The 14,158-nt window shown below is 49.7% G+C and overlaps 1 protein-coding gene across 1 annotated transcript in view; it reads right to left on the bottom strand.

The window, feature by feature from the left end:
- DAAM2 (dishevelled associated activator of morphogenesis 2) overlaps positions 1-14,158 on the bottom strand; it is a 443,570-nt gene that overhangs the window by 173,923 nt on the left and 255,489 nt on the right. The window contains exons 13-14 of the mRNA XM_029592931.1: positions 12,178-12,362; positions 11,235-11,549 (exon numbers count right to left, since the gene is read on the bottom strand). Of these exons, the coding sequence (XP_029448791.1) occupies positions 11,235-11,549; positions 12,178-12,362 (500 nt within the window). The remainder of the gene's footprint in view (positions 1-11,234; positions 11,550-12,177; positions 12,363-14,158) is intronic.

Raw genomic sequence — 14,158 nt, 5'->3', positions numbered from 1 at the left:
TCTCTCAGGACTCTGCAGTCAGGATACTGCAATACTGCCCCTGTAACCCATCTCTCAGGACTCTGCAGTCAGGATACTGCAATACTGCCCCTGTAACCCATCCATTGGGATTCTGCAGTCAGGATACTGCAATACTGCCCCTGTAACCCATCTCTCAGGACTCTGCAGTCAGGATACTGCAATACTGCCCCTGTAACCCATCCATTGGGATTCTGCAGTCAGGATACTGCAATACTGCCCCTGTAACCTATCTCTCAGGAATCTGCAGTCAGGATACTGCAATACTGCCCCTGTAACCCATCTCTCAGGACTCTGCAGTCAGGATACTGCAATACTGCCCCTGTAACCCATCTCTCAGGACTCTGCAGTCAGGATACTGCAATACTGCCCCTGTAACCCATCTCTCAGGAATCCGCAGTCAGGATACTGCAATACTGCCCCCGTAACCCATCTCTCAGGACTCTGCAGTCAGGATACTGCAATACTGCCCCTGTAACCCATCTCTCAGGACTCTGCAGTCAGGATACTGCAATACTGCCCCCGTAACCCATCTCTCAGGAATCCGCAGTCAGGATACTGCAATACTGCTCCTGTAACCCATCTCTCAGGACTCTGCAGTCAGGATACTGCAATACTGCCCCCGTAACCCATCTCTCAGGACTCTGCAGTCAGGATACTGCAATACTGCCCCTGTAACCCATCTCTCAGGACTCTGCAGTCAGGATACTGCAATACTGCCCCTGTAACCCATCTCTCAGGACTCTGCAGTCAGGATACTGCAATACTGCCCCTGTAACCCATCTCTCAGGACTCTGCAGTCAGGATACTGCAATACTGCCCCTGTAACCCATCCATTGGGATTCTGCAGTCAGGATACTGCAATACTGCCCCTGTAACCCATCTCTCAGGACTCTGCAGTCAGGATACTGCAATACTGCCCCTGTAACCCATCCATTGGGATTCTGCAGTCAGGATACTGCAATACTGCCCCTGTAACCTATCTCTCAGGAATCTGCAGTCAGGATACTGCAATACTGCCCCTGTAACCCATCTCTCAGGACTCTGCAGTCAGGATACTGCAATACTGCCCCTGTAACCCATCTCTCAGGACTCTGCAGTCAGGATACTGCAATACTGCCCCTGTAACCCATCTCTCAGGAATCCGCAGTCAGGATACTGCAATACTGCCCCCGTAACCCATCTCTCAGGACTCTGCAGTCAGGATACTGCAATACTGCCCCTGTAACCCATCTCTCAGGACTCTGCAGTCAGGATACTGCAATACTGCCCCCGTAACCCATCTCTCAGGAATCCGCAGTCAGGATACTGCAATACTGCTCCTGTAACCCATCTCTCAGGACTCTGCAGTCAGGATACTGCAATACTGCCCCCGTAACCCATCTCTCAGGACTCTGCAGTCAGGATACTGCAATACTGCCCCTGTAACCCATCTCTCAGGACTCTGCAGTCAGGATACTGCAATACTGCCCCCGTAACCCATCTCTCAGGACTCTGCAGTCAGGATACTGCAATACTGCCCCTGTAACCCATCTCTCAGGACTCTGCAGTCAGGATACTGCAATACTGCCCCCGTAACCCATCTCTCAGGACTCTGCAGTCAGGATACTGCAATACTGCCCCCGTAACCCATCTCTCAGGACTCTGCAGTCAGGATACTGCAATACTGCCCCTGTAACCCATCTCTCAGGAATCCGCAGTCAGGATACTGCAATACTGCTCCCGTAACCCATCTCTCAGGACTCTGCAGTCAGGATACTGCAATACTGCCCCCGTAACCCATCTCTCAGGACTCTGCAGTCAGGATACTGCAATACTGCCCCCGTAACCCATCTCTCAGGACTCTGCAGTCAGGATACTGCAATACTGCCCCTGTAACCCATCTCTCAGGAATCCGCAGTCAGGATACTGCAATACTGCCCCTGTAACCCATCTCTCAGGACTCTGCAGTCAGGATACAGCAGTATTGCCCCTGTAACCCATCTCTCAGGACTCTGCAGTCAGGATACTGCAATACTGCTCCTGTAACCCATCTCTCAGGAATCCGCAGTCAGGATACTGCAATACTGCCCCTGTAACCCATCTCTCAGGACTCTGCAGTCAGGATACTGCAATACTGCCCCTGTAACCCATCTCTCAGGACTCTGCAGTCAGGATACAGCAGTATTGCCCCTGTAACTCATCTCTCAGGACTCTGCAGTCAGGATACAGCAGTATTGCCCCTGTAACTCATCTCTCAGGACTCTGCAGTCAGGATACTGCAATACTGCCCCCGTAACCCATCTCTCAGGACTCTGCAGTCAGGATACTGCAATACTGGCCCTGAAACCCATCCATTGGGATTCTGCAGTCGGGATAGTGTAATACTGAGTATATATCCGATTAGCTCATGATCATTTCATCTTTTTGTCTAAAGACCATGAAACCCCTTGCATGACAGTGGCTTCCCCTGTAAAGTAAACAGCAGCCTTCACACAGCGGTACAATGGATAGCGCCATGGGGAAAGCCCTGTTCACTACAAAGTTGCCCATCTGACTCCATGTCGCCATGATTTTAATCTCTCAGAGCTCAAAGTTTGCTTTCAATTAGGGACACTTTGCAGGTTTGATACCTTTATTGGAGCAACACAAGAGTCATCCACAGATGATGACGTGCTCGAGTGTTCTCAACCACGTTGGATCCTTCCGAGACCCATTATGGCTTTCCAAGAAAAGATATCACAGCAGGGGAAAAAAATAAATCCAGGCTTCTCCAGTGAGGGAGGGGACGTGGGCTTCCTAGCCCATCACCAGACATAGTCTTCCTAGACAGTGATAAATTCTCATCTTAGTTTGACTCGCTGGCCCTTCTCACCCCTCTCTAAATACACCCCACCCCAGAGTTCGTTCTCCAATATCCGTGGATTTCCCCAAACTAATAGAGGAAATCAAAGACTTCCCACAGAAGAATGAGCAGGAATAACTCTGTGCGGTCCTAGGGGAAATAGGAGAAGCGGCGACAACAGCTAAATACTGTATGTGGTCTCCTGCCAGCAGGCCAGAAGCCTAAGCAGAGACGGTACGGACTGGCATCAAAACCAGGGCGTGCCCTTGACACTGTCTTCTCCGCGCGCTGTAATTCTATTTTACTACCAGTACTATTTTCCCATGCTTTTCCCTTTCCGTTTTAAATCATTTCAATGGATTACCCTGGCAACGCGTAACATTGTTACGCCAATAAAAATTGTCTGACCTTGTGCATTCAGACACATTGCTGGATCACCTTTGCTGACTGCTGAGGAGTTTGCCAATTTTTGTAAAACATAAAACTGACACCATTCAACACCAAACATTTTCATAAGAAACCAGATCTGGAAAAGAAGGTCATTACGGATGATGCGCTTTTTTTGAAAGAGAGGAGACTGCGGTATCACAACCTCATTCTCTGAATGTGCTCTGTGGCAGAAGTCAATGGAAAGCTTTCCACGCTGTGGTCAGGCTAAGAGCAGAAAATCTTCTGTCTTCTATGAGCAATTCTACATTGGAGTTGGATCCTCTCCTGAAATGCTTCTTTCGGATCTGTTAACTCAAGAGGTGGAGTGGTACCTGGTTCTTTAAAAGTTCCTCTCATCCGGATCGGTCGAATCGGGAGCTGTAAAGCAGTAAACCTGCCTTTCCTCATGCAGCTGATAGGAAAGGTCGTGGTTGCTCAGTTGTGAGATTAGGCAGAAAAGGTTAATGCCCTTCAACCCAGGCAGTCGGGTTTTAGAAATGGACTCAGGAGAGAAACTAGTTTGGTAGCCTTGACCCATGAAGTAAGATTAAATCTGGACCAAGGAAAGGAGGCTCCAATGGTGTCTGTTGATACGAGTGCGCCATCTGATATAGTGGATCGTGAACTGCTCTTGTGCCAGTTTGAAGAAATGGGCATCTCCTGCTCCTGCTTTTCTTAGGAAAATCTGAGCTACCCCGTCGAGAGAGTTTAGCGACCTCCTAGCTCCGTGCCAGCATCTTAAGACAGGAGCGCTCCGGAAGAGTCCATGGTGGGATTACTGCAATCACAAATCTGACGACGGGGGGTGGAATTACTTCACTGCTAATCTGGGTTGAATGCACCGTTCCCATGTTGTAAGCAAGGCAGCCCACGAGGAGCCGCGAAAATGGCCGCGGGCAAGGGAGAGAAACGCGGAGGGGCCGGTCCTAGAGGCCTCCGCGAGCCCCTCCGTCGAAAATCAGCTGCAAGCAAGGGAAAAAAGCAAACAAAACAACACTCACTTACCCCGCTCGCAGGAGAGAAGAAGAAGAGAGAGCAAGACAGACACCGAGGGAAGCCACGCCTCCCAATTAGCCCTCTAACTTTTTTTTTTTTTTTTAATTAAAACAAACTTGATCCAAAGAGAAGAAGTAGGCAGAGAGAAAGACAAATCAGAGAAGAAATACAAGAACTGCCTGAGGTAATCGGGAGCAACCCGGATTCACTACTCGCATCTGCTGGAGTCAGAAGATACTGAACTCCTGCAGAGGGGGTAGTAGCACTCCTGGTGACGCCCCCTCAAAGCTTTGGCTGACTCCATCTGCTGGATTGGGGACATAACCCACTGTCTGGACTGATCCAGGTACGTACAGGGAATACTTCACTGCTAATCTGGGTTGAATGCACCGTTCCCATGTTGTAAGCAAGGCACTCTTATGCTTGTAAGAGCGTCACACTTGCGCAGAGAAGAAAACTCACCGGACTGGCAGGCGAGCGGGCCTGCAGTTATAGTAACGTGATGCACTCTTTTTATTTTATTTTTAGCAGAAGAAGGAGAAGCAATAAGAGGCTGGGGGAGGGGCGACGGATGCAGGAGGGGTAACCTAAGGAAGGCATTTTTTGCAGACAAGGAGGGGGTGGTCGATGGGAATTTAGAAGGCCTGGAGTGTCAGGAGTGGGGCAGGGAGGGTAGACTCAGACACTGGGCATGGCCAGGGTTATTGAAGCAGGCGGATGGGTCCTGTGGTCTTTATCTGCTGTTCCGGTTCATCTTTTTCACAGACAGTTTCCCTCCCACCCACCCCCGTGCACTTTGGGCTTCCAGCACAATGGGAACCAGGGCTGGGAGCCTTCGCTCCCAACTCCCTGGCAATTCTTTTCCCCGTTTCGTCTTCCCCTCTCAACCTTCACTTTGGCGCAGTCAGGGCAGCGCAGGGCCAAGGGACATGCACCTGATCACCCGTAATCGTGGACCCTAAGCCCGCCTGCGGCACAGTAACTGGGGCTCCCCTCCCCCCCCCCCGCCTGCAAAGCAGCCCCAACCTCGGCCCAGGAGTCAGAGCCCGGTCCCTCCGTGTAGCTGTGCGCAGCGCTGCCACCAAGCTGGCCCTGCTGCCCGGTTTCTGGGCTCGTCCCCTTACGTTCTGCTCCAGGGCCAGCGGCCGGGGAAGCTTCCCTTCTTCGGCTGCAGATGAACCGGTGGTTCCCAGCCAGAAAGACGCAAGCAGCTTCTGATCAGAGTGAAACCAGGGCCCCGTACACCGCAGCTGCTGGGGTAAACGACTCCCTCGGTTAAATAAAAATATTTATGCTCCCCCAACTTAACCGTCCAGAATGAAGACGGATGGCCTGCTTTGCTCTGAAAAGGTCTCTTCCTCTGTAATGTGGATTATTTTTCCTGCCAAGCTGTGTAGTACAGGGGCTGCGAGGGGAATGCGGTTGTTTAGCTTTGACCAGTCATGGCCCCTTTGGGTCTGATTTGCAAAGACTTTTCTCTCCCGTTAAGTGCGTATTGTGGATTTAGCTCAGGCTTTCTACTTTGGTAGCTTAAGGCGAGTCACGTTCAGGCTCAATAAGTGCAGTAAGGAGGTAATTCTCAAAGGAGTTACGCACGTAAACGTTACATTTTCAAAAGCCATTTAAGTGCTTAAAAGTGCACTTAAGCGAGTAAATCCTGTGGACAATTCAATGGCCTGTATTGTAGCAATTTTCAAAAGCCTCCACTCACACGGGTAAAAGTGCATTTACACACGTGAAACCCAATTTTAAGCAGGAAAATGCTTTTGAAAATCAGGCCCTTAGGGTCCATGGGGGAAAAGCTAAGTGAAACATAAGATGCCACTACATTTCCCAGGATTCTCTGGGTGAACAGGAAATGTTTCTTTTCTGCGTTTCTGTGGCAATAAAGCTCATGATTACTTGTAGGACTTGCTGTGAAGCCATCCCGCGAGAGGGGGGAACTTCTCCACCTCTTTGGGTGCCGGCTGGTGCCGTTTCTTCACGGCAGACTGACACCCAGCCTGGGTTCTGCCTCACTGCGCTCATGCGGTCGGACTCCCAGGTTCCAAGACGCGAACGAGTGCTTGGCAAGTGTATTTCAGCGCCAAACAGAAATGTGCAGAGTCGCGCACTTAGGATGCATGAATCCAAGGGGGGCTCAGGACTTCATGCAGAGGAGGTGGGTGGGGAGGCGATGTGCACCAAGCAGGACAATGACCCTGGAGTGATCAGATCCGATGATCTCAAGGGAATGGCTCGGTGCTATAAAGCTGTGGCCGCTAGTCCAGCAGAGAGCAGCCATTTGTCCCAGTCACCGGAACCAGGGACTGTACTTCTGACTGCCATAAGACAGCGATGGCGAACTCCAGTCCTCGAGGGCCACGAACAGGCCAGGTTTTCAGGATATCCACAATGAATATGCATGAGAGAGAGATTTGCAAGCACCGCCTCCGTTGTATGCAAATCTATCTCATGCATATTCGTTGTGGATATCCTGAAAACCTGGCCTGTTTGTGGCCCTCGAGAGCTGGAGTTCGCCATCATGGACTCAGACTGACCCGGCCTGACCCCAAATCATAAGGGAGTAAGCTAATCCAATCCCAGGGTTTACCGCATGCCATGCTGGGACTTGTAGTTCTATCGTCCATGAATGAAAGCAGTGCCAGGGTAAAGCAAGGACTGGATTAGTCTATCCCTTATGTTAAGGGACGGCTGACAACCCTACAGGTGACCTGGATCCTTTCAGTATTACTAAACGTTATTAATAAGGCAACCACCTGACTCCAGGCAAGATGGGTCCTGGCTTTTCTACTCCTGCTTGAAAGCAAGCTGGGAGTTTCTGAACATGAAACAATAAACATAAAATCAGAGCGCAGACAAGGAACGTAAATCCCGCTGCTTTCCCTGAGGTGGAGTCGCAGCCCAGGGCAGCAGTGATCTGGCCTATATTCTGCTTCCTGAAAGGCAAGGGGAAACCTGCACAGAGCGGCACTTGCAACCCAATGGAGACTCAATGGGATTAGGGCTTGGATTCCATGTGGAAATTTGTACCCCTTTGGGTAGAAAATTGCATAAAACCGCTGCCAGGCAAACTAGATGGGCCTTTTGGTCCTTATCTACCATTATTTGCTTTGATACTTATCTAGTTTGCGCCAATTTACTTCCTGTTGCATTGCCTTTGGCCCCAGTTCTCTCCGTCGTCCCCTTCATGCCTCTGTAAATAGGGGTTCTCTTACCCTCTCCACCAGGAGGCCGCACCCTGCCTCCGCCGCCATCACTGCACAGAAATATTTAGACTCTCACACTATGCCCTTCTCTTCTAGAATGATCTTTCCACTGAAAAGGGATTCCTTCCCGTGCATTCTTTTTACCTTTGAGGCATCTGATTGTCTCCTTAAGTCTCATCTGAGAGAGTTTTTTGGTGCAGACCCTGCACTTCTTTGCTATTTCTTGTCCGGACCGCCTCTCCTCTGTCTGTGCCCTTGCCGAGGTACAGTCTTCAGACGAGCTCTCGCCAATGACAAACATGCATTATGCCCACCTACCCTACCATAACTTGTACTTGTTTTAACATACGTGCTACATGTATGTTAAACCTAATTGTGTTTGGTAACCAGAATTATCCTGAATTGTGATTAAAATGTTATTTGTATCTTAATCGAACCATAACCTGTGAATCGGAGTGAATACCTATAAAACTGTAATGCCCGAATCTGCTGTAACGCACTGAGTTCCTTGGCGGTATGATACTGTTAACTTGTACAGACATATTATCGTCTCCTTTTTCTGCTGGTTAGGCCTCTGTCTGTGCACACCAGCAGCCCCCTGGCTCTGCCCACCACCTTGTCACACTGTTTTACTACCTTGAGGTCAGGAGGGGAGAGACATGATCACCCCAAGGTCGTCTCTGCTCCCTTGGATTTCATTTGGCAAACTCATGGTTGAGTGGCCTGGTCCTCAGGAGCCGGAGCCAATCGGTCAGTTAAGTGTATGCGAATCAATCTTTGCGTCCCTAGTATCCCGTAATAATCTCCAATAATCAGTACACGAAGGTCCCCGGAGCTGCCAACTCATCCCCAGCTCCGGAGGGGAGACTTTAGGTCAGCGCTGGGTTTTTAACCACTGCGGGATTTGTAGTCGTGCGCCCTCCCTTCGAAATCAAGAACGGGTGCCGTCAGAAAGCCAGAAGCAGCCTGAAGTCTCCCCCCCCCCACCCCCAGGAATGGGGTCACTTGGCGTCTCTGCGAAATCCTTTAATAAATGGGGAAGATTACAGGGTGGGAGCTCAGCCAGCGCTGCACATATTTCACTTCGTCCTAGTTAAACACCAGAAGAGAAGAGAGGGAGAAATTCCTTCTGCATTCCAGAGGTCCCGAGATGCTCATTGGGAACACTGGAACGGGCCCCCATGTGAGTTTAATTTGAGAGAAAGTAGATTGCTAGGCTGCAGGCCAAACTCAACACAGACACAATTATCTGTGCAAAGAGAGCAACAAAACAGAAGAGGTGAGAGGCTACATGCGTACAAAAGGGGATTAGCTGCCGGAGAAGAGAGGGGGAGGGATCGTAATTAAATCATAATGTCTGAACGGGAGGGAAATTCCTACTGCTTAATGAAAGCCTGGCGGAGCCCTAAGCCCGGCCGGTCCTTAACAGCCAGGAACTGACCAGTCAAAGGCTGCTCCTGACACGATGCTGAGCGCACACAGTCTGTATTCCTAGACCAGCCCAATGGGTGCTGCTCTGTGGGGAATCTGGGGTCAGCCCCTAGGACTGGCTTCTGTCACTTGGGTCACAGCCAGGGCTGGGGGTGCCCGTGGGTGCAGGAGGAAGTCACTGTACAAGGGCACCGCTTATGCATGGGAGCCCGGGCTCTGAGAGGGCTCCTGGTCGGTGGCCTCCCGCCGAAGCCGCTCGCTGCCCTGGTTAAGTCATGAAAGGAGGAACTGGAGGGATCAAAATATTAGAGAAGAAGCCCCTGGGTAGACATAAAGGAAGGCTGCTGGAGCCATGGCCCCACCTAGCAGGTGTCGGTTCCGATTCTGCTGGAAGCCCAAGGGAAGAGGAAGAAGCTACTAGATCAAAAAATAATAAACAAATATCTGGATTTAAGATGTTCAGCACCACAGAGCATGTGCCACAAACTTGAAACCAAGGCTTTAACCTTTTGCTCACATACGGGGCTGCCCAGTCCTCTGCACATTCCCACAGGTGGTGGCTGCAAGAAGCCCTAAATTCTTAGCCCATCAGAACACCTTGTCCTGCTGCCAGATTCATCGCTGGTTTAACAGACGGCACAGGCATGGCCAAGACACTTTGGCAGACCCCTGTGGAGAAGACCAAGTCGCTCTCTACCCGTCGTGCAGAGGGTTACAGAGTTAAGTGTCGAAGGACAGGGGGATGATAGGAAACCTTATTTTCCTGCAAATGATGCGGCGGGAAAACAGAAAGGAATGAGCTATGGCCCGCTGGCTTAAGACTTAGGAGATCAAAGCCCACTCAGTGTGCTACGGCAGTCGCAAACAGAATGTTGGGAATTATTAGGAAGGGAATGGTTAATAAAACGGAAAATGTCATAATGCATCTGTATCGCTCCATGGTGAGACCGCACCTTGAATACCGTGTACAATTCTGGTCGCCGCATCTCAAAAAAGATATAATTGCGATGGAGAAGGTACAGAGAAGGGCAACCAAAATGATAAAGGGGATGGAACAACTCCCCTATGAGGAAAGACTAAAGAGGTTAGGACTTTTCAGCTTGGAGAAGAGACGACTGAGGGGGGATATGATAGAGGTGTTTAAAATCATGAGAGGTCTAGAATGGGTTAATGTGAATCAGTTATTTACTCTTTCAGATAATAGAAGGACTAGGGGGCACTCCATGAAGTTAGCATGTGGCACATTTAAAACTAATCGGAGAAAGTTCTTTTTTACTCAATGCACAATTAAACTATGGAATTTGTTGCCAGAGGATGTGGTTAGTGCAGTTAGTATAGCTGTGTTTAAAAAAGATTGGATAAGTTCTTGGAGAAGTCCATTACCTGCTGTTAATTAAGTTGACTTAGAAAATAGCCAATGCTATTACTAGCAACGGTAACATGGAATAGACTTAGTATTTGGGTACTTGCCAGGTTCTTATGGCCTGGATTGGCCACTGTTGGAAACAGGATGCTGGGCTTGATGGACCCTTGGTCTGACCCAGTATGGCATGTTCTTATGTATTTGTTTATATATTTAATTCTTTGTTAAGTACTACAAATAATATCTGAAATTGAGTAGAATATTAATTATAAGCAGAAAGGCCTTGAGTTCACATCAGCATTACTGAATGAGAGAGTCATTAATTGCTTCTTATGATACCCAACCCCCAGTTTTATTACTTGGCTAAGAGCTTGCAGACAGATGGTCTGGAATTGTTTATCCCCAGTATTATACCTTGGTTAAGAGCCTGCAGACCGATGGTTTAGAATTGCTTACCCCCAGTATTATACCTTGGTTAAGAGCCTGAAGATGGATGGTTTGGAGTTTGCTTAGCCCCAGTATTATATCTTGGCTAAGAGCTTGCAGATGGGTGGTTTGGAGTTTGCTTACCCCCAGTATTGTATCTTGGCTAATAGCTTGCAGAGGGATGGTTTGGAATTTGCTTACTCACAGTATTATACCTTGGCTAAGAGCCTGAAGATGGATGGTTTGGAATTGCTTACTAGCAGTGTTATCGCTTGGTTAAGAGCCTGCAGATGCATGATTTGGAGTTTGCTTACCCCCAGTGTTATATCTTGGCTAAGAGCCTGCAGATGGATAGTTTGGAGTTTGCTTATCCCCAATATTATACCTTGGCTAAGAGCCTGCAGATGGATAGTTTGGACTTGCTTACCCCAATGTTATACTTTGGCTAAGAGCCTGCAGATGGATGGTTTGGAGTTGCTTTCTCCCAGTGTTATCGCTTGGCTAAGAACTTAGAGACGGCTGGTAAGGAGTCACTTACCTCGCTGAGCTTGGACCAGTTGAATGATTTCAGGGGGTGCGATGGCTGAGGTATCGACTTCTTCCTCAGGCTTGTCCCACTGCTGAAGGTGGTCATGGGTGGGGCTGCCATGCCCAGGTTGAAGAATGGTGGTGCTCCAGGTGGGGGCGGGGGTCCCCCTGGGGGTGGCGGTGGAGGAGCAGGGGGAGGAAAGCAAGAGAATGGCAGCGGGGGAGGTGGTGGAGGCATATCGTCAGACATCAGGGAAGGCGACAGAGAAAATGGCCCACCAGGAGGGGGAGGTGGCGGGAGAGGGAAGTTTATGGTACCGCCCTGCTGGAAAACAAAGCAGAATGTATTAAGATTCTCATAACAAGTACAAGAACTCTCCTGACCATGAAGGTGTAAAGGCTCAATCTCCAGTTATTCTGGTTAACAATGGGCAAAATCTAGACATATCTTGGATGGTGACGCCAATGGATGGCCAGTTCGACCTCTTAAGAACTGCTAAATAAAATGCTCAGCATTTATCTCTTTCCTTATTTAAATTAGATTTGCTTTACAGCAGGCAAACACTTCCTTCTGCACTGACTGTTCACCTTATGAACATCAAATCTGTTTGCGCCCCCTGGAGAGGAGGAGTTGCCCATCTCCGACTATCAATCAGGCCAGCAGTGGCAGAATCCATTGCAGGGTGACAGCCCGGGTTCAAGGTCCCCGGGTAACTTCCCAGCAATGGAATCCACTATGGAACGACCCTTTCAGACAATGGATTTTAATAAACGCCGGGAAGTTCCCCGCAGGTTTCCCCCGTCACTGAGAATAAAACTGGCTGCACTGGCTTCTAACGCCAAGCTGCCCTGAAAGAAGGCACTATGGCTTCCAAACTCCTCCTTAAAAGATACTTCATACGGTTCATAGGGCTCCGTGCGCCCGGCTCGGGGGGGGAGCGAGCGCATCATACCGAGAGGTCACTGAGCTGGCCCAGGAGCTCTGCCATCTGCTCCCGGGCCTGGCGCAGCTCCACGGACTCCTTCTGCAGCTTGTCCTTCATCTTGTTCAGGGTCCTCATCATCTCGTCTTTCTCCTGGGTCTTGCTCTCGCACTCCCTCTCCTTCTTCTCCAGACGGCTGGTCAGCTCCGTGTGCTCTGCGGGAGGAAGGCAGGGGCAGGGCGTGAGCGGGCGTCACCACGTGGCTCCTGCTCCGTCAACACAGGGAGGGGGGGGGGGGGGGGCGGGGTAAGGGTCAGAATTAGACCAGTCCACTCATCGCATCTGCCGGCCTGGGTCCAACGCAGGCGTGGTGGCGTCCCGGTCCTCCAGGGCTGCAGACTGATCTGGCGCTCAGCACCCGCTCGGCATTTACATGAGCTGGGTATCCTGAGAAGCAGCCCGGAGGACTGGAGTTTGACAGCCCTGCTAGAGTGTGCTTCCGTGTGTGTGTGTGTGTGTGCTTTGTGTGTGTGTGTATATGTGTGTATGTATGTATGTATGTATGTGTGTGTATGTGTGTGTATATGTGTGTATGTGTATGTGTGTATGTGTGTGTATATGTGTATGTATGTGTATGTGTGTGTATATGTGTATGTATGTGTATGTGTGTGTATGTATGTGTGTGTATGTGTGTGTATGTGTATGTATGTGTATGTGTGTATGTGTGTTATGTGTGTATGTGTGTATGTATGTGTGTATGTGTGTGTGTGTGTGTTGTGTTGTTGTATGTGTATGTGTATGTGTGTGTGTGTGTGTGTGTAGAGGTGTATGTGTGTATGTATGTGTGTATGTCTGTGTGTATGTATGTATGTGTGTAGGTGTGTGTGTGTGTATGTGTGTGTATGTGTATGTATGTGGTATGTGTATGTATGTATGTGTGTGTCTGTGTATGTATGTATGTGTGTGTGTATGTGTGTCTGTGTTATGTATGGTGTATGTGTCTGTAGTGGTGTTGTATTGGTATGTATTGTGTGTATGTATGTGTGTGTGTATGTGTATGTATGTGTGTGTGTGTATGTGTATGTATGTATGTGTGTGTATGTGTGTGTGTGTGTTGTGCATTTCCAGAACAACAGGAGTGCACCTGGGATCATAGAAGTCCCTCCCTGAATCCACTTTGACTGTCCCTGCCACGTTCTTGCTTGCTGTGTGTCAGCGGGATGCCGGCTCTGATGAAAGGGAGCACAGCGGCACCCCCGGTGTATTTTGAATTATTGCACTGGGCGGGGCTGAGTAGGAGGAGCCTTCCAAAACTTATGCCTGGAGGGGCGACATAAGTCATAATGGAAGTAGGAAGCGCTAAATGATTTGGGATTTCATTGCTCGTCTTTCTAAGCTCAAGCTCACCCTGGATCATATTTCAGGCACAGGAAGTATTTGTTTCCTGCCTCACAGAGCTTGGAGTCTACCTCTCTGCCAAGGAAATGGAGGGTGAAATGATTTGGTGAGAGACGTGGGATTTGAGCCCGGGTTTCCCTGCTTCTCAGGCCCCTGCTCTAACCACCAGGCCGTGCCTTTTGTTTCGGTGACAGGAATTAGCCAGAGGAAAGGACGTCCCTGGCACTCCAGCACGCACAGGCACCTTCTGACTGGGCGGATGATTCCCGTGAGCCATTCCTGCACGAAGGAACGGGATGCGGAAGCTCTGCTGGTGCTGAGCGGTGAGCGAAAGGCTCCTGGGTCTGCTCCACCCATCTGCAAGCCCCCGACCTGTTGCCTTTAAAGGCGAGGACCCCGGGGTCCTGGGAGCCCTCTGATGTGCCCCTGTGAGTGGGATTCTTAACATACATGTTCTCATCTTAACCTGCTGCACCCCTCGGCTTCTGTGAGTTTCAGTCCTGCTGGCAACGAGGAGGAGAGGGAGACATGGGCAACTTGAAAAAAACCAAATAAGATTGAAAGAAAAGTGGAAAGAGCAACCCACCTGGGAGAGAGAGAGCGAGTTAGCATA

Source organism: Rhinatrema bivittatum, chromosome 3 (genome assembly GCF_901001135.1).
Source record: "Rhinatrema bivittatum chromosome 3, aRhiBiv1.1, whole genome shotgun sequence".
Lineage (NCBI taxonomy): Eukaryota > Metazoa > Chordata > Amphibia > Gymnophiona > Rhinatrematidae > Rhinatrema > Rhinatrema bivittatum.
This window is presented reverse-complemented; position numbering and strand designations above follow the sequence as displayed.